We start from the raw sequence: 27,676 nt of genomic DNA, 5'->3' as shown, positions 1-27,676 counted from the left end.
CCTGTCTCTGCATCTGACCAATGGACGTAATCACATTCATAAAGACCTCAAGTGTCAGCCCCTTCCACTATCTTGTGCCATTGCAGACTTGGCCTTTTTGGACGCAAGATGCACTGTTGAGTCATGTTGGCAACCATCCTCCCCTCCTTATCCCAGAGTCTCGCCTCAGAGTATGCCCGGCCATCACCGCCTGCAATAGTCTTGATCTCCCTCAAATGCCACTCATTGAGATCAACATCGTTTACAAGATTTCTCAGTGCAAAGTCCAAGCTGGAACACGCACTAGCTGCCTCTAATGACATGGAAGAGTGTGCCAGTGGAGTAAACGAGAGTGAGCCATCGAGGAGAAATCCAACACCAGCCACCTACTCACCAGGACTAACAAGCGTATGCTTGGTCTTGAAATAATCCCCTGTCGTTCTTTCTGTGGGTGTGAGATGGTCTTGAGTCGTAGGTGTTTTGAGACGGCCTAGTAGACTGGTGCATGACTCCTTCTGGAGATGGTCGGATGTCAAAAACTCTGTGCATCAAGCTTGCTTCCGTTGCCAGTAACTTTATCAGTTCTGGCAATACCTTCCCAGAAGTAACCAAGTGCTCGTCAACCTGTTCGACATTGTGCAAAGACTCCGCGGCTGCGTACACCATTGCAGGTGATGCCGAATACCTCAGGAGACTCTTTTTCTCAGCCAACTGGAAGTCGATCAGAGCAGTCAGACAAGGTCGTCGCTCTTGGTGACCGTCCCGTTTCTGGTAGACGGGAACTTGTCGTGTGGCAAAGGTTCGAGTATCACGGACTGATTGGACATGTATGAAGAGTTTGCGATCCGTGAGGGCTGACCCCAGGTAATTGCCCATCGCTGTGTATAGATGATACCCGGGCTTCACAGTCTGACAGGCAGCTGCAATGGCAACACCAAGAGTGCAGCCTCCGTAGGCGATGTTTGTCACGTTGGCCATCCTCTCGGGTGGTAGGCGCGAAACATACTGGCCAGTTGAGATTTCGTCAACTGCAAGTTGTTCCTGCAATGTTCTTGCTAAAGAAGACATTTTCTTAGAGATTGAGGAGTTCAATGAAAGTCAAAATGATGAAGGGTCTTTACAAGTAGCTTGGCCCTTAAATGTACAAGCCAGGCTGCCTGGTCAGCGCGGGGTTCGGAGTGAGGCGAGTGCCGAGGTACCATCTTCCGGGTCCCCAAGCTGCCAAGATAAATACGACCAAGTCTTGACGCACGGGGGGGGTGCATGACATGATGTACTTTCCCTTTGTGAGACTCTAGCCTCGGTTGAAAGAGGTCATGCCAATCTTGATCCTCGCTTGAAGCGGGAGTCAAGTGTAGAGAACGGAGCGAAAGAGCACAAGGGTTATATAACGGAAAATGAGGCAGACGTATTGTAAGTTAGCTTAGGTTGAATGTTCAAGGAGTGGCTCTCCAGTCTTGCCCCTATTTGCAAGCGATGCACCAACCGAGTCCAGTATGTGCACTAGCTTCGCGATACTATCACCATCAACGCGCATCCCAACCCACTTATCCATTGACTGGGCTCCAATGGCCTGATAAAATTCGATGCTCGGCTTATTCCACTTCAACACATTCCACTCCAATCGCCCTCCATCCATGGAACTCAGCTCTTGCGCAAGTTCTGACAGGAGTCGCTTGCCATATCCTTTCCGCCGGTGTTGGAGCCTCCCGTAAAGATCCTCCACAAAGATCCCCGGCTTTGAAGTCCATGTGCTATAGTTGTAGTAATAACTGCCATGCCCGCTAGATCGCCATCGCTCGTGTGAAGTAGCAGGCATCGCGCGGGTCTGTTCGGTGATGGCAGATGTTCTATGGCGCTTGATGCCTTGTTAGGTTTGCCATGTACGGGCGCGAAGGCGATTGTTTTCTGTAGAGATTTGGCGGTAGCCTGGACGGCATCAGACTGGTTCTCGTAGGCGGCTAGTTCATGCACCAGGCGTAGGATTTCAACTGCCTCTTCAAAGGGAATTAGCAAAAACCACTTGATAAACGCGACGAGATGTTTAGGTTACCGGAGCGAAAGGCGTGGCGGACCGTGATGCTCATTATGGCCAGTAGCGATAAACTGTCTCTTTTGGATGGACAATGGAAGACGTTGGTAGTATCTGTGTAGCCTCCGATGCCAGCGTGCCTATTACTATTTGCGTCATTATCTGCCCTTTGGGTATGCTATGAGGTTAAATTACTTCTCAAGTAATATGGGGTTCCCCAAGGGATGCACGACTGATTTCGGAAACTGGAAAAGACACGCGCATCCGTCTGATCGAGGAGACACGCCACAAGTAACAACCCCCAGCACCTAGTTACCCTTATCACTGCGGTTTGCCCCACAAGAAACGGCGCTTGATCCATCACTCAGGCAATCCCAATTTGGTTAGCTTTTCCGGGGGTGGATGCAGAGGATCAGGAGAGTCAACCCTGCGTGCTTGTCAACCCGCAAACCGGCGTGTGGAGTGCTTCAAGTTCATTTTCTAGCTTGTCCGTCATGCCTCCGAAGCGAAAAAATTAGAGATGGCCTCATCGACGGGGATTATGGTGAGAATGACAGAAATGGCTTTTCTGAGGAACAGTGGACACCCTGGGGCTGGGATGAGTCATGGCACCAAACCAGTGCAGACCCTGGATGAATGCCATCGCTCCAGAGTTAAATATCATCAAAAGCCCCGCTGGGCATTTCTCGTTATCTTCACAGCAAAAAGATTTCGTTTCAAGCTATTCCTCTGGTTCAAGATGAAGCCAGCGTACGGCCAAGAGCAACTTGATCAATTTTTTGACCATGTTGGCTTCCCGCAGCATCTACGGTGTCAACCACCTTCCTTGGCTCTGTTGGAGGCTCTTCACATTCATACCCTATCTACACTGCCGTATGAGAACTTGACCATCCACTATAACCCTTCCCACTGGATAGATCTGGAGCCTCAACATTTGTTTCAGAAGATGATAGTCCAGGGTCGAGGAAGGGGAGGTTTCTGCATGGAAATTGCCATCTTATATAACCACATCCTACGTGCAATCGGATTCGATGCTTTTACCGCGGGAGTTCGAACTCGCGGCCGACTTCAAGGAGTCCCAAGAGGGGATTACCCTGGCTGGTAAGATGCGTGCTTGTGATGTATGGCCCCCATAGGCTGACAAGGTTTTAGGAATCATATCGTCAACATCGTCACATTCCCCGACGGCAGCAAATATCACACAGACGTTGGTTTTGGTGGCGACGGTGCCACGGCCCCGATGCCTCTTATTGATGGGCTCGTTCATCGAAACCTGGGAACGCAACAGATTCGGCTGATACGAGACTGGATACCCCTTCAGGTTCACCGATCTGATGAGTCAAAGGTGTGGATTTATCAATATCGCAACCAGGAAGATGCGGAATGGAACTCCTTTTATTCATTTCCAGGAATCGAGTTCATGGATCTTGACTGGGGCGTGGTCAACTGGTGGATCAATACTCACCCTTCAAGTCACCAACGCGTCAACGTATTGGTGATCAAGTTCTTGAGAAGGCCCAAGGAAGGCAAGGACGGTGAGCCTGATGGAAGCTGCGAGATCTACGGGAAGCGAATGTTGGTAAACGGGGTTGTCAAAGAGAATCTCGGCGGAAGGACGCGGGTGGTTGACGAGCTCAAGAGCGAGGACGAACGGCTTGAAGCATTGGAAAGATACTTTGGGATTACCTTGTCTGAAGAGGAAAAGGAAGGTATCCGGGGCTATGTCTCGGACTTGCAGTAGACACATAGAATACCGCTTTGCCGGGGCGTAGAGTAGAATTAGAATCTAGAGACTGCTTGAGGTCAAATCTGATTCCAAGCATCCCAAAAGAGATAAGTTGTCAGGCATCTGGCAACGAGGTATCGTCCCCTCGTTCTGCATTGCGACGTAGCCAGAGGCGCTGATACAGAAAAGCATTGGACCGGATCCGGGCCGGCAACGATGACCCTGGCAGACACTCGTTGGGTACCGATTGACACTTTCAGGTGGGAGGAGGTCAAGATTTCCATGTTGCAAGTCGGGCGTTCGACGGAGTGGAGATGAGGTTTCGGTCGAGCTCCACTCCCTGGAGGCCCGTGCGGCAAGAGTTCGCCAACCAACGCGCTCCCACGTGATGCTCCACAATGGCCAGCGACATTATTGATAGAACAGCATTCTGGAAAAAAGCGGGGAAGTCACTTTTTCGTCTCTCTGCTCTCTTCGGAGAACCACCGTCGGGGGCATCTCCGTCGGCGGGGCCCGTCGGGTGGGGCTGAGTGCTGAGTGGAGCAGTCCGTCCGGCATGAGCGACGGCCATGTTGGCACACTGTAATAGGAAGGACATTGGAGACGGTAGGATTCTCAAAACATGCAATCATAAGCCATGTTATCACATGGACTCATTAAAGATGGACTGCAATGAAAGCTTGCGGCTTTGCAGCACAAGCAACCCTTCACCGGGCCTAATTCACACGATCAATGGACAGCCTTCCCTGCCCATCCAACAACCCCTTCTGGAGACCTGGATTGGGCATCTTAAGGTAAGGTCGCCAAAATTGGTGGGCACCCAAAGACGGAAATATGAGCTTGAATAGTCACGACAGGTAAATTCTTTATGGCTGATGGTATTCCCACCCGGTGAAGCCACTACTTAATGTGTCCAATACCTCCTGAGGGAGATCGAATCCCCCAATCAAGTTTGGTGTCAAAACATCTTGTAATCCTGCACCTGATTGTGCCTGGCCATTCCCAGGAGAACGTCCAAGAGAGCTCAGTACCGAGTTGGACAGGCCTTCAAAAACATCTCGATATACTTTCCCCGCAGGATACCGTTCAACCATCCCCCACAGGATCGAGACGCATGTGTTAACACTTGCAACCATGTCTGCGTGGTCCATGTTGAGAGAGCCATGAGCGATTTGGTGGTGGATGCAAAAAACCATTGCGACACCAGCCTTGAATAGATTATGAGCAGCTCGCCAGTAAAAGCGTAGCCGACCATCGCGAAACGCTTGCTTAATGCCCCCGATGCTTGCCGCAGCACTGGTTGCAAGTATCAGGGCATCGTGGTGCGATAGGTCGGGGAGGGATGTTGAAGGATAGTAAAGATCTATCAGACTTTTGTGGAGGAGAGCGTCGTACAGGTCCAGAGGAGCCAGTTGAGATGAGCCCACAAGCGAGGACGGTGCCGAGGCTCGCCATGTCATCAATCGCTGCCGCATGTTTTCACGCCACGTAGGTAAATCCAGGACCGCTCCATTTACTGGCAGGCTCTGACGAAGGGTCACGTAGATTTCCGACTCGAGTCTACGGCTTTCAATCAACCGCAAGGCAAGAAATCGACAGTCATCGACACCTTGAAGTATCGGCAGGGACGTCGTGATGGCCTCATCAGGGATGGAGAATGGCCTGTCGATAATGACACAAACTGTTCTCTCAAATGTGTACGTTGTCCAGAACAGCCACCTACGTTTGTTCTCCTCTGGGTCAACCTCTGTCGTGGCCGGCCGTTCATGATGTAAACCTAGGTCGATGGCTAGCCGAGTCGCGAGACCTAGAAAGTGCCAGACTGCCGTGAGATCTGATGCGAAGCAGCTATACTGAATGATCAGCAGCAAGTTACAGAGATGGCTGGAGTCACAGGCGCAAAGCAGATCCGGGTACTGGGCGAAGACATGAATAGCCGTTGCAAAGTAACCCTCAGCTCTGGATATCGGGAACGACGAGTCAGTCCTGTTGAGGAGTAGGACGGCCGTGGCAAAAACCGCAAAGACACGGAACCTGTGCAGTGCCGTCAAAGAGCCCGACTCATCGCTAGGAATACTGCCGGCGTACAATTGCTCCAAGGAAGCTAGCAAGTCCTCTTTGGACGATATGACAGGGGAGAAAAATTCGGTGTGTTCGAAGTACGTGTCCACCAGTCGCTGGGCAGCCTCTCTGCTGGGCAAGCTAGCTCGGGTCTCAAAGGGCAGCTCTCGGAGAAAGGGCCGATGGTCTGTCGGCTGACCTAGGTCGCTCACGGGTCCACGCAACAGGGAGTGGAGCAGAGACTGGCTGATCATACCCCTAGGCAACTGCACCGAGTGCCCGTTGAGGAGAGACTGGGCATTGGTAACGTGGTTTGGACCACTCTCGTGCAACTCATGGTGGATCGGAAGTTCACCGGACTCGTTCGGGGCTCTCGGTGCGAGGCTTTCGGGGGAAAGCTCCGAGATGGAGATGCCATGAGAGGCGAGTTGCGCTTCGAGATGAGCAACTCGATCTTCGAGATTCCTGATGTAACTGTGGAACAGCGTCAAAGAGAGTGCCTAGCAGACGGGTCTAGGAGATCGAACCTTCGGGGGGCGGACCGGCCGTCGGCGTCGGTGTTGACACAGGGAACGCCGGCCCGGTCACAGTTCGAGCATCCAGCGGGAGTTGGATCACAGCGCTGCTTTCTAGACCGACACCGAGAGCAGGCTGTCATGTCGTGAGATTGAGTATTACGTGGTCTTCGGCTGCGGATGGCGGAGGGATGAGGAAAAGTTAGACGAAGTGCAGTTGAAGCCTCTGATAGGCTAATGCTAGGTAATAAGTTTACTAATAAGATAAGTCCATGCTACTCTCTCACGGTGAAGTTATAAGGGATTTCTATGAGTAAAATAAGTGAAATATTATAAATAAAATAAAACTAAATAAATCTTTAATAAATTAAAATATCTCAGTATTTTAAATTCTATAAATTATATTATAAACCTAGATTAAATAATATTAATTAACCTTTTTTAATACTATATATCTATATCTTAATTTTCGACTTAGTCAGCCTCTGTTTTAAGACTTAAATAATCTTTAACTTAATTGGTCTCTGAGATATTAAGTAACCCATTGCAATCTTCTCTCAAAACCCAACACCGTCTCAAGCAGATCACGAGGCTTGTCCACACTTAGCACGATGACCACACCAACAAAGTTGATCCAGTCGTTGAGCGGCAGGCAAGTAGAATGTCCTCTTCTATCGCTATTGATCATCGGAATAGCTAACCTATGCAAAGGGCTCTGGGGTCTGCTACGACAAATGTGCCAACCGCTTTGGGTCCCATTGTCCCTAATTTGAATGCCCAGCAGCCCAGCAGGGACATAACGCTGACAGGGAGATATGGTTCCATCGTCCCCATTAGCCCTACTCACGCCGACGACCTCTGGGAATCTTTGCAGGTCCCTGATTCGGCGAGCCTCTTCGACTACCTCTTCGACGAGCCGTACAACTCTCTAGATGCGCTCAACAGCGCCATCGCCAAAAAAGCGGCGGCATCTGATACTTGGACCTATGCCATACTTCGAAAATCGTGTTCTGGTCTACCGAAGGCCGTCGGGATGGCCTCGCTCATGAGAATGGATCTCCCAAATCGAGTTATCGAGGTTGGGAGCATCCTGTATTCCCCGCTCTTCAACGCACCCCCTGCGCTACCGAGGCGATGTATCTGCTGGCATCATACGTGTTTGAGACACTGGGATTCCGGAGGTACGAGTGGAAGTGCAATGACCTGAATACTCCATCGCGCCGGGCGGCCGTCCGACTGGGCTTCACGTACGAGGGCACATTCAGGCAGCACATGATTGCCAAGGGCCGCAATCGCGATACCGCGTGGTACTCCATGCTGGATGGGGAGTGGCCAACGGCCAAAAGGGGATTCGAGCAGTGGTTGGACCCTTCCAATTTTGATACGGAGGGCAAGCAAAAGAGAAAGCTTGAGGATTGTATGGCTGAAGTGTCAACGAAACCCGAGGCCTAGAGCTTCTGATTAGCGACCGAGAGAGTAGTCGAATCAAGTCTCGCCATAGAATTGAAGCAGTACTGACCACTTTCTGCTGAATGATTGTCGATACTCTGGCCCTCGGTGCTATGTCAAGGACTCGTTTTGAACCTCAGTCATGCATAATCTTCTAGATGGCTTCGGTTGGAGCTATTAGCTTGAACCGAGCCGCTTAAGAGTTTACCTACTGATACATCAGTCATAATTACTCCTAAGGACTGAAAACTGGCCTGCCTTCTTCGCTCCCTGCTTCCCTCCTGAATCAACTATCGACAATTGTGACACGTTTGTCGAACAGGGGTGCTTAATCCATGTCTTCGGACAGCTTCCAATTCTTGATGCCAAAATCCAGGGAGTAATGGGTCCGGGTGACGTTTATTGCTTGGCCGACAAGAACTACTCCTTAGTTGCCGCCAAGGTTCGATGAGTGTGAATCTCCATGTGATAGCCCGGTGCAATTTCATTTCCTCGCCTAACTCTGGTTTCTCCTTTGTACTCTGCCAAGACAGGATTGGTTCGGACGGAAGTTGCATGCCGGTCCACCGGGCCGGGATATTGTTCCTTCAACCTGCTCGGTCAAAAGGCTTCACAAGGCCAGGCAGGGGGCGGGGGCCTTGGAGCAACTCAACAGAAATAATACAGCCGTAGCACAAAGAAGGTTCCTTCAACCTGCTTCGGACCCAACTAATCATCTCCAGAAGTGCTACATGGACGGCTTGATGAATCAGAATATGTGGATGCAGATTGGTGGCTCAGTGGACGGTGACTTGAAGGAGATATTCCCGCTTAGTCACGCGCAAAGCCTGGAGCCGGAGCCGAGCCCGGTTTTTGACTGGCCTTTTTCAATGACTCGGAGCGCTCTGCCGAGACAAGCCGTCTTTCAGTGTCACACATCATGGGAAGTTGATCCTACCGTGAACGGGGAAATATCCTCTGACAGCACTACGGAAAAGGGGTCGATCCTAGTGTCTCACACCGATTAGGAAATAAACGAGACATGGAGGTTTAAGTAACTCACCTAACGCATTACGATAAGTGTACATAATAAAGTCCAGAAAGAATAGATAAGAGAGCGCTAAAGTATCATCTTCATCATAATTACTTTTGGCGATCTTTAGGATATTTTAAGTATCTTGAGAGGGTGGCAGGCTAATAATGGATGTTTATACTCGTAATTAGCCACCGGAACATACGGGAATCTAACAAGAGCCAGCTCCCATACTTTCTCCCACCTTAAGCAGCTCAGCATTGCTGCCACTGCGTCAAATTTGTCCTCATTGACAACCACGCCAATGTGGATTGACTGTTCGTCCAGACACTCTTCCTGGACTGACTCCTCAAATTCCCGAGAAGTGTCGGCCGGTTTATTGACTTTCCACCCGCGGACGACGAGAAGACAAGCCACTGCAGCTAGGAACATAAATCCCGTGAATAATTGCGTGTCCAGATAAGACCCTGTCCCAGACACAATCTGTAAGGCTATTGGCTCACTGAACAGGGAAGGTAGGGCAATGGACAGCCAGACCAAGTTCAGCGCCGTCGGGACCTGTTGAATTCCCGCGACTTCTGCCGTAACGGCGCCAATGGTAGCCCAAAGGGTCCCGGCAACAGGTCCGCAAGCAACAGAGAAGAAGACAAGAACATGGTACGTTTTGGCAGGGATCCAGACGCAAGAGAGAGTAAAGCCGCGAGAAGTGTCATCAGTATTGACATGTTGAGGCGCCCAGTCTGATCACTGAAATAGTCGGTGACGGGGCGATCGAGTCCCTGTCCTAGGTTAAACAGGGTGCTTATAAGGGCAGCGTTGGAGGGATCAAGTCCGATCCAGGTTGCGTAGTTGGACAGGCTGAAAATCAGGATCACGTACGCCAACATGCTGAACCAGCTGAAGCCAAGCAATAAGAGAAACTGAGGTCGGCGGAGTAGCCGAGTATCAAAGGCCAACTGAGTTGATCCAATCGCGCTACTGCGGTCTTTCACAAGACAGGCGCAGAAAGTGTTGACAACAAAGGCCACGATGCCCAAGACACGAAGCGTCCACGGGACTCCGAGCTTTTGGATCATGGCGCCCGAGGCGACCGAGTAGATCAAGCCACCAAGCCCAGAGCCGCTGGCGGATATGCTTGTGGCAAGAGAGCGGTGTGTGCTGAACCACTGGGGAACAATTGCAGCAGCCGGACTAAATAGCAGTCCCATCCCAATACCGAATAGGATGCCTTGGGTGAAGAATAGGTGGAGGACTTTTGTAGCGAGACTGGCCAGCATCAAGCCTGCCGTGTGTATCCCCACGCCACACAGCATGGTTGGTCTCGCCCCGATCTCTCTCGTCAGGGTGGTTGCAACGGGCGAGACCATCAGAGCGCAGCTGATACTGAGAGACCCAATGAAGGCATATTCCAGAGGTGTGGCGCTAGCGAAGTACTCGGCTAACAGGTAATGGGCGAGAAATACCCCATAACTTGAGTTGGGGCCCCATGTGTGGGCATTGATCATTGCAGAGGCGGCTGTGCAGACCTATCTATAGCCACCGTTCGGAAATGTTGGGACCATACCGGCCCGGAGCTCATTGGCGGTGGAAGTTCTGCTGCCTCGGCGCCGAAGTGACATTCCGTGCTGGCTGTTGCAGTCTGTGTCTAACATTGAACGCTGCTGCAGAGCTGGGGCGATTTGAGGGTATGTTGCGGTGGTCTGTGACTGGACGTGGTTGGTTGTTCACCTGGACGAGTCGATGATACAGGGCGATGAGCATCGTGGAGCCCCCGATATTCTGTGCTGAACATGCAATTGCAATCTACGGTGCACAAGACTCCTTATCAACCTGGTCGATGAGTAGATGAACGTGGCAACCGGCCCGGTCCCATGACCGAGAGTGCAACCCGAGCTTCTCTTTTTGGATTTCCCAGCTTGGGGACCACGAAAACCTCAGAGTGCCACTTATTCAGTAAGGTGTCCCGCTAACCCCGAAAGGCTGACGGAAGCCAATGACGCATGATTTGGAATCAACTTGGCGCAGTGGGGTTTGGGACCGGTGTCTCACCCCCTGACTCTGCCACCAACGCCGAGCCAGATCTATCGGCAAGCTTACGCTAGCTTTTAGAGGGGTCATACCGCTTTGATACCTCTTTGAAAGGGCCCTGTTAAGTGGCATGCTATTATGAAGGTTGAGAGCGAGCGTGATCTTCACGGGATAGATGTTATTCTGCGACTCTCCCCCTATTGTGGCATGTACCATGGACCCCTAAGCTCATCCCTGCTCTCAATCTCAAACTGGAACTTGGTCGTTTGTCTTCTCCGACTCATGACTGTCCGCCCATTATTTTACAAGTTGTCTAGACTCAATGGGTTCCTTTTGCGGCTGCAATTCTTCAACGAGCCTACAACTCTTCACGTATGTTCACAACTGTATTCCTGCTTGAACTTCTCACATTAACCATGGATTCACGGAGAAGGAACGTAGTGACACCAATGCTTACTTCTACGCCATGAAGGGAGTCCCGGCCTCTGCTGTGTGGTGGGACTTACACCTGTAGAGGCTCGAGTGCCGTAACTTTGACTGTCACTCACCGTCACTTTGTTCGCTCATATAGTGAACAATCATACATAATGCAACTAGTTGAATGGTAATAGAGACACTATTCTATAGACAGAGATAAGAAACTGAACTACACTCTGACATCCGTCACCGATCCAACTCTCCACAACACTCCATGTCAGGAGCCGGGATGGCCAACGCTTACTGACTTTTGCTACCGATCAAAGCTTGGAAGAGGTGCTAGAGCCCAAGCAGCACGATTGAAGAGGCTCCTTTTCTACCTTGTAGGCATGCCTCGAAACAGTATCCACGCAGATGGCTGAGGGAGGAACCCAAAGAGCAGGGTTCTTCTCAAAAAAGTTGGAAGCCCGCATTATGACAGAAACCGGTTCCACTGGCATGATGGGGAAATCCTCAGCGCGTGGGAAGTGGGTCAGACCGAATTGGATGTAGCAGACGATATCGGTATTGTCAATTGACTCGTTGCGGTTGACCCAATCCTCAATCGTTTGATTGAACGGATGACCCGTTTCTCCAGTTGATCGACAGACGTAGTCTCCAGCAGGGAAGAGCTCGTAATCTCTGTATGGCACAACCCACAGATTCTTGTGGGCGAATGCGGCTCGCTTGTGCACAAGGCTTCCTGGCTGTGCTAGAAGGGGCGGGCAGCTGTTGTTGACGATCTTGTACCCTGCAAGCTTACCTCCTCGCCTACTGTTGGGGTTTATGATGTCCCATGTTCGACCAGTCTGGTGCGAGTAGTTTGCACCACCCTCCATCGAAGTCCGCAGAGTTGTCTTCTTGCAAAGGAAGCCATTCCCATGGAGATTTCCTGCCGAACCCAGGGGTTGGTCACTCAAGACAGCATCGTTTTGCACAACTGAATTCTTCGTTCCATCGATTTCCGGGTCAACACGAAGGGAGAAGATATGTTGATGGTTGTGGGCGTTGATAAATGGAGCAACCTCTGTACCATACGGGGCGGCGGTTTCCAATGGATGGAGACAATAGGTGTTGAGAATTCCAGTGAGCTTCACCTCGAGTTTATATGTGCCATCAAGGGAAAAGGTATGATAGAAGCCATAATCATAGTTTCCCGCAGTGATGAAGTGGGAGATGATGAGCTTTCGGTCTCGTGCCGAAATAACACTTCCATCGCGATAATCGGTATGCTTGTAGAGAAGCCCGTTGTCTTCTTCATGGATGCAAATCGCGTTCTTGACTATGGCCGGGTCGCCAGAGGAAACAGCCATGATAGCATCAAGATAATGAATCACCCCCTTGCAGTCGCAGCCGAGTTGAAGAGAGTTGGTCATCAGGCCCATTCCGTACTCACCAACATCAAAGGGGTGCTTCTGGTGATGTGGAGGATCGGGGTTGCCATACGGGACAACCATTTCAACCACACTGATACGGTTGAACAAGCTTCGTTGGCGGTTCTCGTAGGGGTCGTGAACAGAAACGTCGGAGAGCACAATCCCTTCACGATAGTTGAAGCCGATGTGCATCTTGAGGGCGGCCCAGGCGATTTCGTTTCCACGCATCTGGAATGAGACCCCCTGAGGCTGCGTGATATCGACGGGCTTGAGTCTGGCATGCTGATAGCCATCTGCGATAAACTCCGGGAGGAAATTGTGTTCCGTCAACTCGGGCTTTGTGCGTTCACCGCCGTTCACTCGGCGAATATCAACCGCAAGGACCTCCTCAGTCTCAAGATCGATAACGACCGAAAAGTCGAGGGGATGGGAGAACTGGTTGTCCATGGCTGACTTGCGATAGAAGACCAGGCCTCGCTGGATACGCCGGTCTTTTCCCCAGCGTTCATCGACATCGATGGCCCAGGCTTCGATAAAAATCTTGCTCATGTCGGTGATGCCGATCTCGCGACAGGCCTCAATGACCAGGGGATCCTGGCGGGCAATTCGCTCGCACACATCCATATCCTCAATGTTCATGATCGGGCCGGCTCCTGGACGAAGTTGATGAGATTCGACATTGCCGTTGGTAAGGTTGACAATGACCTCGGCAACTTTACCCGTCCCTTTCTCGATGATGATGGCAAAGGCCTGGCGACTAGGTCGTGGGCCATTTCTGGAACGGAACGCGGCGTACTCGGTCTTCTTTGGTTCCCGGAGAGTAATGCAGTTGAACTTGAAATCGTTGAAGCTGGAGTTTTCACGGATGAGTCGTGCTGCGAGGCGGATCTCTTCAACAGATAGCTGATCTAAATGTTTTCTTTCGTTAGCTAGCCTGACTCCATGCTTCACCAACATCAATGGGTACCTACCGAGGGGATGGGGCTGGCCCAAATCTCGAGAAGGACAGGGCGTAGGATCCCCGGCTTCTTCCCGCAAGATGGTGTAGCCAGGAACAGAAGAGGTATCCTCAATCATGGTACGGACTGGTGAAGTGTAAAGAATATGCTCCACAAGTTGAGAGGCAGAAGAGGTGAGATGGCAGGCAGGTGACGGTTCTAAGAGGGTGACCTGAAGGCTGTGGTAGGCTCTGGTTTTTGATTCAATAAGAGGCGATATGAACCTCTCTTTATAGCCGTTACAAGTATTACCAAAACCATATTCGATGCTCAATCCCATCTTCACTCCACTTACAATTATTCATGATTGTTGGTGCAAGTCAACTTGCTCTTTCAGGTGTTCTTGGCGAGCTAACTGTTCTGGGGCAAAGAATTGCACATTCCTGATCTCCCGCACGCAGGGCGCGGTCCGGAGGCCCAGAATTTGTCAAGTCGGCGAAGGTTACGAGAAAGCTGCAGGGAGAAAAGAAAATGATTCCTCATCACATTGCATGGGGCTTGCGGGCTGGTTGGAAGCTGATCGGTGTTGATTTTCTTCCCGACCCCAGGCGTTAAGACTCGGGCAGGGAACGGCGGTATGGGATGCAGCGAGGGTCATAACCAGCAAGGAAGAACACGGAATTCATGCGAAAGCGGATTTCCATCAACTACCCATCTCATGAACCAAGCCACACGTCTTGGGCCAGTGTTAAGCATTGGGATAGAATGCTATGATTTGTTGATATTGTGTTTTTTTTAATAGTTGAAGCCCGGCCCTTGATGGGATAACTGACCCAGAAGACCCTTGAAACATTAGACTCATTTTTCAGCATTTTAAGTGATTCAAAGCTTGCAGCTCATTAGGCTTTAATTGTTTGTCTCATTCCAAACCGTGGCCTAAACACACTCTCTACACGATGGTGTAATAGTTTGTCGCCCAGCCACTCTCAGACTGGGAGTGAACAACCACTCTGAACTCTAGGCTCCCTTCTCCCTGGTCCTCATCTTCACTGCTCATCTCGAGTTCGGCTTCCAAGATGTCGTTCTGGCCCGTTGGAAACGACTCCTCCCGCTCCTTGACACGCGCCGCGATAACGTTCCAGTGCTCGGCACGAGTCCTCCGCTGAAGAATTTCACCATCCAGAAACATCATGAGCTTCCTGGCCTGTCGAACGTTCCAGATGCCCTCACGCTGGCCATTTTTATCATAACCTTGTAGCCAGTTGACGATCCACCGACGAAGTTGGGGATCAGTAGTCCACCAGTATGCACCGACAACAGCTGGCATCATTCCATGACCAAAGGCTTCCGTGACGGCACAGCTATTGGGAGACAGACCGGCAGCGATTCGACAGATGTAAAGTGCCATAGAGTTTGCGTTGGAAGGGGGTATCTTGGTGCCATTCTCTAGGTACCGGGTGCGAGCTCGCATACGGGTGCAGATGAAGTGGGCGTAATTCACGGCGGCGGCAGTAGAATCGGCAGCATTCGGAAATGTCAACGGATGAACTTGAAGCGGATCAGGATCCCCAACCTGTGCGGGGAACGAGACTGGGTCGTCAACACCTGTGTCGACAGGCATCTCCAACGGCGATAGGCACCGCTGCCACTCAGTCAGTCTGGCATCTAGAGTCTCCAGCTTGCCTGTCCACTTGGCAAACATGGATGGCGTGCAGCGAAACTTCAGCTCAAGTTGGCCGACTTCCCTGATGAAGCCTAGAAGTCGATCACGAGCTGACATCGAGCCCTGGATCATGGTTGAAAGCTCATGTGCGACACCGGGATTCATATCTTTTATCCCAGTCACAGCTAACTCTTCATTCTGCAACTCGACGAGTAGGGCCATTCTTGCAAAGACTTGAGCAAGAATCCGGCCTCTAGGGACACCTCTGATTCTTTTATGCCAAGCGCTAAAGACCCGGCTTGTGGCGCGCAAATGTGCCCTCCACAGCGTGAGATTTCCTCGCCCAAGTTCAAAGTTAGCTAGCAATAGCCGACACAGGAACCAGTCGAGCAGCTCTTGTAGAGGGAGACTACTAAACGCTTCCGGTGTGTTTTGTGGGTGTTTGATCCTCAAAGACCTCAGTGAGTTGGCGTAATGACGGAGAGCGTGTTTCTTTTGTGTTGCCATTGCTGGGGTGATCAGTCCCGGTGATGTCTCAATCGACAAGGTCAGAGCGGAGACGGCAAGCACAGCACTCCAAACGTGGGGAGCAGCCGAGTAGTCTCCGTTGAAGATATCTTTAAGTGGTAAGACTGCCGATAGTCCGCGTATTTGGTTGTCGAACAAGCGTTGGCAATACTCAGAATCTTGTGAGAAAAGAAAGCAGTCATAAGGCAGGCTTGGGCCGAGGGATAATGAATCGGGGATTGAGGTCTGTAGCAGCGAGGTTTGTACCAGCGCACATGCATCCTCAGGTTCCAGAGCTCCAATGCCTCCGAAATCACCTTGAAATGCCTGTTGGGGCGACGACGGTAACTGTGGCATGATACACAGTTGATTTCCTGTATCTTGTGGCCATGGATCCCCGAGCAGACCCCAGGTTTCGAACAAGAAATCTTCACCCACAGGCGTGTCGATGGTCAAGGTTGGTACAGACACCTGGTCAGGTTGAGGCAAATTTTCAATAATATCCAGGTCCGCCAGTGGTTCAATCGATTGACAGGGACTTCTTGATAGCTCTTGCGGTATCGGTGATCTCGTAAAAGAGCCTGACGCTGAGCCTTTGCGTGCTCGTCTTGACTCAGGCTTTTGGACTCTTTCAATGACCATCATGGTCTGGTCACGGAAGGAGATCCCTCTAGCATACCCCCCACAGGTTCGATTTGCCTTGGTACACTGAATTGGCACTATTAGCTGAGTCGGGGAGAGGTCAGGTATGACCAACATTGTCACACTCCGGCTGTGCCTTGTCGCACCTCAAGTGCCTCTCACGGCAAGTGACACATCCGAGGCGATCACGGGATGTAACATTCCTCTTGCGGGCTTTGCGGGGCGTTGAAGGATGTGGTGATGCTTGGAGCTCAAGATTTGACATGGTGATGTTGGAGGTGAATGAGGTGAAGGAGGGAGGAGTTCATTGCAGATAACGGATGGGGAGAGAAAACGCGGAGATGATTAGTTAGCCGGTCGAGATAAGGGACACAGGGAGCCGAAAGAGGAGATTTCAGTGACCTTATCCCTGTCGAGTCAAGGTCACGTCAAGGGTTGGGCTTATCGCTGCCATTGTGGGTCATGGACTCATGGGTCTTTCAAGTCGATTCCATGGATCTATACTGTGAGACTACCTTATCTCCCCAACTGGCATCGAGACCCGATTAGATAAGATAGTCATACGATGAAGCCATGGTGCCCTTCGAGAGACATAGAACCCTTCAGCTAACAACCCCTAAGCATCCCGGCGCTGCTGCTGATCCATGCTCTGCCAAAGCTTCCAAAACTGACCCTGTCTCGACTCAAGCAGAAGCCTCGGGACCCCGCGCTCAATGATCCTACCCTGGTCCAACACATACACCTCGTCAAAGTCCACAATCGTCGCTAATCTGTGCGCTATTGCCATCACCACCTTGTCCGAGAATCTCTCTGCCAGGAGCTTCTGCATCCGATTCTCGCTTTCCGCATCCAGGCTTGCTGTTGCTTCATCGATGATGACAATCCGAGCTGATGTTGCTAGCGCCCTCGCGATTGCGATGAGCTGTCGCTCTCCTTGAGAGAGGTTGGCCCCATCGCGTTCAATCTGTTGGTCGAGAGACCACTTGGCCACGCTATCAGTGTCTCCCATGACATCGGATAAGATCTGTCGCAGCTTCTTATCGGGTACGGTGCCGGTAAAGTCCAGGTTGAACCTGAGCGGACCAGTAAACAGCATTGGGTTCTGAGGGATGAAGCATATGCCGCGCCGCAATTCTTCCACCCCTACCGAGTCGATACTCACCCCGTCAATCAGGACTCGACCATCAATTCTAGTGGTCAATCCCAATATGGTCGCTGCCAGGGAGCTCTTTCCACTGCCAGAGCGCCCAACAATGGCCACTCGCTGTCCCGGTTGTATCTGGACGTCAATGTCGGCCAAGACAGCCTTTTCTGGCGAGTAACCAGCAGTCAGGTTGACTATCTCGAGCTCGCCTCTGGTGGGCCACTCAAGGCCTTTTAGACCTTCATCTCCCTCGGGCTCGTTTTTGGGCTCTTGGGGAATCGCGTGAGTGTACTCCTCGATCCTCTGAAAGCAGTTCATCTCAATCTCCAATACACTCGACAGGTACACAAGATCTTGGGTTGTTAGCCTTGTTCCGTACTGGAAAATAGGTTGTACACTCACATAGTAATGCTGTACATAAAGCTGAAGCGCTTGTCATGCTAAATCCGACTACCGCTGGATTCGCGTTGGGAGAAGTGATTGCGAGTATGGCAGTAGACACTTGGATCAACCCAGCAAACACATCCATACGAACAGCCAGCCATCTTTGCGTACCACTTACTGTCTCCCAGCCGCGCAGGTACTTTTCCAGCGATTCCAAGAACAAGTGTCGGAACATGGTCTCCCGGTTGTAAGCTCGGATGATCTCACCACCAGACACAGCGTCGGTGAGCTCGGACAAAACGGGAGACAGAGAAGCGGCATACAACCTCTTTGCGGCAGTGGAGCCGTACAGGTACACGCGTCCAGTGAACCAAGCCATACAGAGGAAAATGAGAGCAGGAAGCAGGAAGAATGGCAGCATCGAGGATACTGCTGCTAACCGGAAGCCGATGGAAAGGGAGTTTTCGACGACTTGCTTGAGCAGCTCATTGACAGTGTTGTCTAGTGAAAACACATCCGATGAGAAGCGGTTGAGTATTTGACCGGCCGGTGTTGACGTGATCCATGGAAACGTAGCTCCAAACACTGAGACAAGCATCCGATAATGCAGCTTACGACTGGCTCTAATGGCGCCTCTGTAGAAGAGCAATGTTGACACACAAGCCAGTGCGAGTTGTGAAAGACCCATCAATGAGTACACAGACGCGAAGAACAGCGAGGCCGTGTCTGTCTTACGCTCTTGATCGAAGCTGTAACTGGCAGACCATTTCGTCAACCAGAGTGAAGACAGGGTATCAGCAGCCTGACTTGACAAGATCAAAGCACACAACAAGGCCAAGAACGTGGGAGACCCAAACATCCCTAGGTATTTGAAGATCGTGGACTTGCCGATGAGGCCATCCAGGACCTTCTCGGATTGAGCACGCGACGAATCTTCTCCTGTCGGTGGTCTGGATAGTCTTGTCTCGCGTGTGACTTGAGTCTCCGAGTCTGGCTCTTGGAAGAGCTCAACTTCCCTGACGTTTGATATCTCGACGGCTCCAGGTTTGAGGGCGGCCGTGTCCCTTTGCTGAACAGATACCTGGGCCTGTCCGTCGACCAGTTCCACAACCTGGTCAGCCTGACGACATATCTCTGCCTTGTCCGAGACGAGAATCGTTGTCCTGCCCCTCATCAAAGGTCCAAAGATGCACTCGTCGATGATGTGACTGGAAGTTGTTGCATCCAGAGCCGAAAGCACATCATCAAGAACTACAATGTCTGTATTGGCGTATGCAGCTCTGGCGAGAGCAACACGAGCCTTCTGACCGCCGGATAGTGAGGATCCGGCCTCTCCAGTAGGGGTCAGATCACCATTCGGGAGAAGGCGGAAATCGACATGCAATGCCACAGCTCGCGTGACCTCATGGTATCTCTTTGAGACGAATGGTCCACCAAAAATGATGTTGTCTCGGATCGTGCTATTACGAATCCATGGGGCCTGGCTCGCGTAAGATATCGTCTCAGACCCGTTGGAACGAAGGGACGCTTCGCCGGAGATCACTGGTGCTTCTCCAAGAAGGGCTTTGATGAGTGTAGATTTGCCGGATCTTGCCAAGGGTCAGCACTCAAAGAGAGATTGCGAAATCTAAGGAGCCTAAACTTACCCCGTTTTCCCTGCAATAACAGTCAAACCGCCTCGAGGGATCTGGAAAGAGACACCTCGCAGGATTGTTCGGCGTGAATCATCAGGCAGCCTGACAGCAATGGATGCGTTCCTCGCCCCAAGGTCGCTGGTCCCTTGGCCCCTGCTTTCATCACTGTAAGGGGTCGTGAAGGTTGTGTCATCCTGTCCCAGAAGACTTTCGGCGTCTTGGTCCAAAAACTGGACCACGCGGTCAACGGAAACCATGGCCTGAGCATGTGTGCTAACGCCAATAACGGCCAGCGACATCATTCCCTTTAACGTGTTGAAGACCGACACAACTGTAAACACAACAGCTGGACTAAGGCGGTGGCCAGCAACAAGAGTGTGAATACACAGCGATAGGATCAAGGGAATGAGGACGAATGCTGAGGAGAGAGTCTCGGAGGCCGTGGCTATCACAAGCTTCTTCCAGATGGCTCGAAGCTCTGACTTTCGCTTCTCACCGATCCACAAGGTAAAAGCCAACGATTGGCCAAGCATCTTAATGGTCTGTAATCCATCGATGACTTCGCTGACACGACGGACTCTTGCCTCGATTGCCTCCATGACACGCGACTGGGCGCGGCCCTGGTATCGGTTCACATACCAAGAAATAGGAATACGAGTGATGACAATCAGGGCCAATCCAGGGAGACTTGACCAACCAAGTGTCTGATACAGAATGACACTGGCAACAGCAACCTCGACGGGAACCATGAAGCCAGCCATGATGGTGTATCTCAGGATGGAGATCTTGTCGATGTCTGCGGCGACGTGGTTTGTCACCTGGCCTACGTCGATGCGACCGCCATCCCTTTGTTTGAGGATCTTCTTGTGGATAACGCAGATGACCATTCCCTTCAGTCGGCAGATTGTGTCGGTTGAGAAGAACTCGAAAGTCTGCATGAACAAGCCACGGATGACGGGAGAGGCACCAAACAGAAGAGCAGAGAACCACGGTCGAAAAGATCGATCAGGTGCGTTGCCCTCGAGACTTGTCAAGAGACTTCGCAACCCGATGGCTCCCAGAAATTCGGAGAAGCCACAAAACACCATGAGCATGGCCATAGTCAAAAGTCGATCCTTGAAAGTTGACCACAAGGCTTGCCTGGTAGAGTTTGATTTGCGCCGCGCCTCGACAAACTTGGTAGACAGCAAGAGGGGGTCAGCGGTATCGGTCAACTCAGGAAGATGGTCTGCATCAAGTTGACCCCCCTTCTTGTAGGCCGAGGCGACGAAAGGTGTGACCCATCCGTAGGACCACCATCGGACGATAGGCGAACATCTCAGTGAAGGGTGTAGAGATGAACCCTCATCGGGAAGTATGGTGTGTGCTGGCGTAAAGACTGGAAGGATAACTGATGCAAGCAAGGTTGAGCCCAGGTTGCAGAGGAGAAGCGTGTCCAATACATGGCGTCTTCCAAGTGAAGGGATAATGACGAGTGGATAGACGATGGTTGGGACGGTATTGACCAGGAAGAGGGCAAAGGAAAGACTGTTGGCCAGCACATGTAGAGGTCGCCTGTATATGGGAGAAGCAAAGTATGTCAGTCGAGCCAAGAGCACGACACTCTGATCATCATGTGTTAGCTAGGGCCACTAGAGAGCTTAACAGAGTCGAGACTCACCCATGCAACGGTGCAGGAGGCACCCTCGAGGCGTTGAGATGATGTAGATGCACTCAAGGCTTCCCAAATGTGAGAACCAATAGCAAATACTGTAGCAACGAGGCCGAGTGTGTTGAAAAAGACATGGCTTGACGTGTAAGTAGCCAGCTTGTGTGACTGTTGACGGCTACGCGCAAGTTGAGCCCAGAACAACGCCAGGAGCGTAAGGGTGCTTCCCAGGGTCAGCGAGGCCCTCAGGGCTACCCCTAAGGGCATTGTGGTGTTTAAATCGGCCATTAAAACATGGGCATGATGATACCAGAGCTGCCGACTGGAGGTATCAGTGAAAGTGAAGGATGGGGAGTGATGTAGATGTAATCTACCGTAGCCAGTTGATCGATTCACTAATGGTACTTGAACTGACAGGATCCGAACCTCCGGGTTTATGATTATCTAGTATCTAATCGAGTAATCAAGTGCGATCAATACAAACGGAGCCCCATAGCCACAAGTGGAAGGCCTGATCCCTTTGCGGCCGCTCGTACAGAATTGCCGCTTCTGGAAGTCTTTACGAGTGGGTCAGTTGAGCCGGGGTGGATTAGAAACCAGCCGTCTGATCCGGGCTGACCTTGAGTGTTTATTCCCGATACTCTCGGCCCGAGAGCAGACTGATAAGCGTCTTCAGCACCCTTTGATCACTCGCAGTGATAGCTGAGGCAGTCGAAACGTACGTTCCAAGATACTGCAACTTGTGTTCATCATGGCTCTTCGTGCAATCACGACCTTGACGCTTGCTCTGGCCGCTGTGGTCTCACCAGCCTCTGCAACGCCAATCGAGCAGAAACTCTTGGGGGGTGAATCGACCAAATGGCAGTCTTTTGGCTTGAAGCATTATCCCGGGTATTCAATGCGTATTCGGGAGCAGTCTTCCAGCCTTTGTGACACTGAGTCGAAGCAATACACTGGATGGCTAGAGGCCAAAGGGAAACACCTCTTCTTTTGTAAGTCTCAAACAGTCTATATCCAATCCACCTTTTCTAACACTATGGTGCAGGGTATGTTGAGAGTCTTTCTGACCCTCAGAATGACCCCCTCAATCTATGGATGACGGGCGGCCCGGGATGCAGTGGGCTTATTGGTATGTGGCTCATGATCGCTTTTACCATCTTCCTCGACACTAACGTACACAGGCATGATGATGGAGCTTGGCCCTTGCTTGATCAACGAAGACGGCTCCGGGACAAGGCGAAACCTTTTCTCTTGGACCGCCAATGCATCTATGATCTTCATTGACCAGCCAGCTGGAACCGGCTTTTCTTATGTTGACGAGGGCGTTAACATGCCCTCGGACTCCTTCACTGCCGCCAAGGATGTCCACATCTTCCTTCAAATCTTCTACAGTGCTTTCCCGCACCTGAGCTCATTGCCTTTCCACATTTCGGGTGAGAGTTATGGCGGACATTACGTGCCAACCGTTGCCGCAGAGATTGTGCGTTACAACAAACTCGACCCTGGATTGAGGTCTGGCCTCGAGATCCCTCTGAAGAGCGTCATGATCGGAGATGGATTTGTTTCGCCGCTGGATACTACCTACGGATACTACGACACCCTCTGCACGACCAAGCCAGGCGTTGATACGCCTATTTTCAACGAAACACGATGCACACAGATTCGTGAAGCCCTTCCTCGATGTGTATCTCTTCACGAATCCTGTTACCAAAATCCCGATCCAATTCTCTGCCACGCCGCAGACTCTTTCTGCAGCGGCCAGATCCGAGCCTTGTTTGACAGCGAGACCGGAGAGGGAGGCCGTGATCCATTCGATATCACGCGGACTTGCGAAGTAGACCAACTCTGTTACACTGGGGTTCTCAGAATCCAAGACTATGTGAACGAGCCTTCAATTCGCGACGTTCTCGGCGTTCCCAAGCAAGTTGGCAACTTTACTGTGCTGAATGAGGAGATTCAGGACCTCTTTGGTCAGGGAAATGACCTCTACGTCAACACAGCTCGAGAAGTCCTCTTCCTGCTCGAAAACGAGGTCGACGTGCTCATCTACAACGGCAACTTGGATTTGGCATGCAACACTGCCGGGAACCTGCGATGGACTGAGCGAGTGGCTTGGGCTGGCCAAGCCGACTTTGTTTCGCAGGATATGCGGGTTTGGCACGCGCCAAAGGATGGGAAGACAATTGAGGCGGGGACAATGAAGGAGGTTGCCGTCAAGGCTAACTCGCAGAGTAAGAAGCCTTCTCGATTCAGTTTTGTTACTGTAGATATGGCTGGACATATGGTTCCTTTGGATCAGCCTGAGATTTCTCTGCATCTTATCAACACTTGGTTGATTGGCGGAGAGTTGTAGGTCCGGAAGTATTGTCTCAAATAGGGTTATATATATCTAGATATAAGAATGAATCAGAATTGTTGTGACAATGGGTTTCTTCTAAGCGTCAACATGAAGTCACATATGACAGGCAGCACGGGTCTCATTTTGACTGGCAGTACTTTGACACTCAGGAATGATTGTTCTCACTCTGTACTTACGGCGCAGTCCGCCTGTTCAGGTCGCTATGATAACAAGACTAGATATCGATCGCATTGCCCAAAACGGAAGATTTAAACGGTTCGCAGTCCTTAAATCACGACTCCCATAGCTACTTTGTATAAGCCATCCAGGTCTACACATGAAGTTCAGTTAGCACTACATCCCTTCTGCTAAGCACAATATGGGCTCTCTCCCAACGCCCTCGCCCGAAACGGTAGCCACTGACAAGCCCACGATTGTCTATCTCGGAAGTCTTCTGCCTGCTGCAGCCAAAGTCGCAGCCTCCTTGGCATCTCGCTTCAACATTGTTCCCTACAAGCCTTCCTCTCAGGAGGATTTCTACAAAGATCTCGAATCTCCAACATCCCCCCTCGCCCATGCATCAGCTATTCTTCGACTTGGAGGTGAAAGCACAACTGGTCTTCCCAATGGTTGGACGATCGGAGTGGGGCGTTGGACGCCAACCTTACCCAGGAGTTTGACTCTTCTCATCAACTTGGGTCATGGGTTGGAATCAGAAGACATCGCCGGCAATGCTGCTCGTGGAATTACGGTCCGCAGCACGGCGGGGGGTACTGATGCCACCGCAACCGTAGCTCTGTACCTCGTCATCTCAGCATTTCGCTTACTTGGTGCGGCAGAGAAGGCAGCTCGAACTGGCGATCCACAAGCCTTCGTTGGAGCCATGACAAGAGCTTCGAAGAATAGCCTCGAGCCTAGTGGGAAGAGTGTTGGAATCATCGGGTACGGCCGCATAGGGAAACGCATTGGACAGCTCCTCTACGCTTTGGACATGCAGATCAACTATTTCAGTCGAAGCCAAAATGACCGCAAGGTTGAGACGAACGAAATTGGCGTTGCGTGGAGCAACCTCGATGAAATGGTGTCTGCAGTCGATTGCGTTGTGCTTTCGTGTCCATATTCGCGCGAGACACATCACATCCTCGACAAGGACAGAATCAAGCTCATGAAGACAGGTGTCAGAGTCGTCAACGTTGCCAGGGGGAAATGTATCGATGAAGAAGCGTTGATATGGGGCATCGAGACCGGAATTATCGGCGGTGCCGGTCTGGACGTCTACGAGTTTGAGTAAGAGACCTTGACATTCCCGGCTAAAAGTCCATAACCTGACTATATCGACTTAGACCTCGCATCAGCCAAAAACTGCTGGACCTGGACTGCGTTGCGCTACTTCCTCATGTTGCCGGCTTGTCAGTTGAATCGGCAGAGGTATAGCTCCAAACCCCTATCTGACCCTCCTATAGTGGGACTAATTATTGCTTGCTAGAACCATATGAAGCACGCACTTGAACAAGCGGCGGAATTTTTAATAGAGAAGGCAAAGCGTCGTTGACTCGAATTTTTCAGGTTTTACAGGTGTATTTAGAGTACAAGAACTTAATGGTGGTGCGAGATAGTAAACCATCCAAAGGGTTAATCATCTTTTCAAGCTCGAGATTCAAGTGGGAACTAAAACAAGGAATATGGATAATCTAGCACTCAAATAGCCATATACAAGGCCTCCTTTGGAACAAATAAACACATACCCCTTCATTCAGATATCACTTGTCGCAAACCTCATCTCTAAACATAAAGATTTAAATTATTGCCAACATCTATCATTTAAAACGCTACCATTGATTCCACCAAGCGACCTCACACGGCCTTGTCTTGCACTCGGCCCCAGGCATGTGACTCGTTCCCGTACATGATATCTTTGAGCCAGTTCCTCAGCATCAATGTATAAGGCGCTACAAGATCACCCTCCTCAGTCTTGTGGCCGATATTGATGTCGGTGTCCTTGTATCTAATCATACCAACTGGAGCCACAAAGAACTGGTTCAGAATGTCAGCGCGGATCAGACGGGTTAAGGGAGGCAAGGCTTACAGCAGTACCAGTCACGAATGCTTCCAACAGTCTGCCCTCATTGGAAGCTTGTACCATCTCTGCCATTGTCAAGGGTCGTTCCACCGCGAGCAGTGGCTGGATCTCTTCCACAGGCTTCTCGAGCCTCTCCTTAGTGAGTTCCAGGGCACTCCGACGGGTTACGCCATCAAGGATGATGTCACCCAGCGGTGCCGTGATGAGCTCCGGCAGCCCCGTTTCCTTGTTGCGAATAATAACAAAGAAGTTGCTTGCACCGGCCTCGGTGACATTATCGTCTGGTCCAAATAACCACAAAACCTGGATGAATCCTTGCGCGTTGGCCTCTTCCTGAGCGACTAGAGATGGGGCGTAGTTGGCACCAAGCTGGAGAAGCAAGTTAGACACATTCACACATCGAAACCCAAGCGACAATAATTCTCACCTTGGCGTTCCCGAATCCACCAGGCCAAGCTCTAACCTGTCCCGAAGAACAAAGCAGCTTCAGACCAGGCCCAGCCTGCCCAAATTGTGGGAACAGAACTGCGACGAGAAACAAAGTGGCCTCGGCGGGACGACTAACCCCCAGAGCAGCACTAGTTCCAATGATTGCGGGACGGAGGTATAGGAATGTTCCCGGTTCAGGCAGCCATCTGTCTCCGTCAACACGGACGAAGGCCTCGATGAGTTTGAGAAGTTCATCGGGATCAAAGTCAGGTAGACCACCGCGCAGGGAGGATAGTCGAAGGCGGGCGCAGTTGAGGTCAGGCCTAAATAATCGCAGCTTCATATCGAATCCACGATACAGCTTCAGCCCTTCCTGTATCATGTTAGATACGAGCTCGGGTACATGACAACATGATTTAGATTCTGTGCCAAGTAGTGACAAAGACTCACAAAGCACTCGGTCCCGTAATGCAGAACACTACTCGTCGGGGCCATGGAGAAGTTCCCATACGGCTTGATGGTGGGCGCTGCCCACCCAGCATCTTTTGTCCAGTTCGCAACCAGCATGTGGCTAGTGGTGCACTTCTGGGATCTTCGAATCGGGTCATCACCCGCCGGGACTAGAGCTTCATCAGCCGGAGCGACAAGGGTTGTCTGAAGTAGCTTCGCATTCAAAGGGGCTGGGCCAACACCATTGGTGCCATTTGACTTCGGGCCTGCCGTCATGTTGGAGGGATGAAAGTGAATAGCTGCTTGTTGGCGTTTAAAGGTACACAATAAAATGATCTCACAGTGATTACAGGCTTATCATTCAACTGCCAGTTGAAATATGCGCCTTGAAAGACCGCCATGAGATCAGGACACATGCTCAAGAGAATGCGTCTGGTGTTTCCGAATGCGGTAATTGCGAACGAGTGGGCTTTTTAGCAGATGGATATCAATAAGTGCAGTTCGGATAAACGGGCTTTGAGGTTATCAGATACCAAGGATAACCGTCAACTCTCTCATAGGATTATTATCGACGTTCTCACTATCAGGTGCTCGACCAATATCATAGGATGAAGAAGTCATGTCGAAGTAGGTAATCCAGTAACGAGTATGGGCGGTGTGCGCTACCACGAGAATCTGATGACGATAATCAATACTGGGAGCACTATCATGTACCAATACTCTCTTATCAAATTTGAAAGAAAATCACAAGATCAATGAGACCATGCATTTTGCCACTTTCCAATCAAGTGCTTAAGCAACTGGTTCATTCGGAACATGTGCATAGGACGAATAGTGAGGTTGCAAAGCTATAAGCAAATCTGAGTTTTAGAATGGGTAACAATAAGAACATAAAGATGCTATAGAAGAAACTATTAGAATATTTTGGCTATTTGTTATAATTCTTGCTATAAATTTTGGATTTTATTTACATCTACTGCTCGTCACAACAGTCGCGTAGCTTCGTTGCGAGGCTACCTACCCTAGAACGCCGCAGAAACCAGGTTTGGCACGGCGAGATAACAGTAAACCATTAGCTGAGCTTGTAACTTGTGTGAATATCACCACCTTGTTGCACATGCGTATTTCCATGCATCGGATCTTGTGCCATCAACTTGATGCACTCCCAGCATGTCGGACAGGCAA

The 27,676-nt window shown here is 50.9% G+C and overlaps 11 protein-coding genes across 11 annotated transcripts; 4 read left to right on the top strand and 7 right to left on the bottom strand.

The window, feature by feature from the left end:
• Window positions 1–378: 378 nt before the first annotated feature.
• MRS44_011616 (uncharacterized protein) lies at window positions 379–1,047 on the bottom strand (the record flags this gene model as incomplete). The annotated part of the gene is made up of 1 exon (XM_046275693.2): window positions 379–1,047. One exon carries the CDS (start codon window positions 1,045–1,047, stop codon window positions 379–381), a length of 669 nt encoding a protein of 222 aa, XP_046134668.1.
• A 1,703-nt stretch (window positions 1,048–2,750) lies between these two features.
• MRS44_011615 (uncharacterized protein) lies at window positions 2,751–3,752 on the top strand (the record flags this gene model as incomplete). The annotated part of the gene is made up of 2 exons (XM_046278374.1): window positions 2,751–3,112; window positions 3,164–3,752. 2 exons carry the CDS (start codon window positions 2,751–2,753, stop codon window positions 3,750–3,752), a joined length of 951 nt encoding a protein of 316 aa, XP_046134670.1.
• An 851-nt stretch (window positions 3,753–4,603) lies between these two features.
• On the bottom strand, window positions 4,604–6,456 carry MRS44_011614 (uncharacterized protein; the record flags this gene model as incomplete). Its single annotated transcript, XM_046275694.2, has 2 exons — window positions 4,604–6,272; window positions 6,326–6,456. 2 exons carry the CDS (start codon window positions 6,454–6,456, stop codon window positions 4,604–4,606), a joined length of 1,800 nt encoding a protein of 599 aa, XP_046134671.1.
• Window positions 6,457–7,016: 560 nt separating this feature from the next.
• Window positions 7,017–7,765, top strand: MRS44_011613 (uncharacterized protein; the record flags this gene model as incomplete). Its single annotated transcript, XM_065619790.1, has 2 exons — window positions 7,017–7,391; window positions 7,478–7,765. The coding sequence occupies 2 exons, from the start codon at window positions 7,017–7,019 to the stop codon at window positions 7,763–7,765; spliced, it is 663 nt and encodes a 220-aa protein (XP_065475862.1).
• Window positions 7,766–9,316: 1,551 nt separating this feature from the next.
• Window positions 9,317–10,279, bottom strand: MRS44_011612 (uncharacterized protein; the record flags this gene model as incomplete). Its single annotated transcript, XM_065619789.1, has 1 exon — window positions 9,317–10,279. The coding sequence occupies one exon, from the start codon at window positions 10,277–10,279 to the stop codon at window positions 9,317–9,319; it is 963 nt and encodes a 320-aa protein (XP_065475861.1).
• A 1,260-nt stretch (window positions 10,280–11,539) lies between these two features.
• Window positions 11,540–13,937, bottom strand: MRS44_011611 (uncharacterized protein; the record flags this gene model as incomplete). Its single annotated transcript, XM_046283321.2, has 3 exons — window positions 11,540–13,542; window positions 13,606–13,719; window positions 13,928–13,937. 3 exons carry the CDS (start codon window positions 13,935–13,937, stop codon window positions 11,540–11,542), a joined length of 2,127 nt encoding a protein of 708 aa, XP_046134674.2.
• A 584-nt stretch (window positions 13,938–14,521) lies between these two features.
• On the bottom strand, window positions 14,522–16,384 carry MRS44_011610 (uncharacterized protein; the record flags this gene model as incomplete). Its single annotated transcript, XM_046272627.2, has 1 exon — window positions 14,522–16,384. One exon carries the CDS (start codon window positions 16,382–16,384, stop codon window positions 14,522–14,524), a length of 1,863 nt encoding a protein of 620 aa, XP_046134675.2.
• A 616-nt stretch (window positions 16,385–17,000) lies between these two features.
• Window positions 17,001–21,461, bottom strand: MRS44_011609 (uncharacterized protein; the record flags this gene model as incomplete). The annotated part of the gene is made up of 4 exons (XM_065619788.1): window positions 17,001–17,906; window positions 18,091–19,501; window positions 19,559–21,150; window positions 21,207–21,461. The coding sequence occupies 4 exons, from the start codon at window positions 21,459–21,461 to the stop codon at window positions 17,001–17,003; spliced, it is 4,164 nt and encodes a 1,387-aa protein (XP_065475860.1).
• A 484-nt stretch (window positions 21,462–21,945) lies between these two features.
• Window positions 21,946–23,547, top strand: MRS44_011608 (uncharacterized protein; the record flags this gene model as incomplete). The annotated part of the gene is made up of 3 exons (XM_046283959.1): window positions 21,946–22,186; window positions 22,240–22,323; window positions 22,376–23,547. The coding sequence occupies 3 exons, from the start codon at window positions 21,946–21,948 to the stop codon at window positions 23,545–23,547; spliced, it is 1,497 nt and encodes a 498-aa protein (XP_046134677.1).
• A 364-nt stretch (window positions 23,548–23,911) lies between these two features.
• On the top strand, window positions 23,912–24,823 carry MRS44_011607 (uncharacterized protein; the record flags this gene model as incomplete). The annotated part of the gene is made up of 1 exon (XM_046273670.2): window positions 23,912–24,823. The coding sequence occupies one exon, from the start codon at window positions 23,912–23,914 to the stop codon at window positions 24,821–24,823; it is 912 nt and encodes a 303-aa protein (XP_046134678.2).
• A 563-nt stretch (window positions 24,824–25,386) lies between these two features.
• On the bottom strand, window positions 25,387–26,767 carry MRS44_011606 (uncharacterized protein; the record flags this gene model as incomplete). The annotated part of the gene is made up of 4 exons (XM_046278377.2): window positions 25,387–25,566; window positions 25,619–25,981; window positions 26,040–26,414; window positions 26,492–26,767. 4 exons carry the CDS (start codon window positions 26,765–26,767, stop codon window positions 25,387–25,389), a joined length of 1,194 nt encoding a protein of 397 aa, XP_046134679.2.
• Window positions 26,768–27,676: the final 909 nt, after the last annotated feature.

This window comes from Fusarium solani (genome assembly GCF_023522795.1).
Source record: "Fusarium solani strain SB1 chromosome Unknown bctg00000007, whole genome shotgun sequence".
NCBI lineage: Eukaryota > Fungi > Ascomycota > Sordariomycetes > Hypocreales > Nectriaceae > Fusarium > Fusarium solani.
This window is presented reverse-complemented; position numbering and strand designations above follow the sequence as displayed.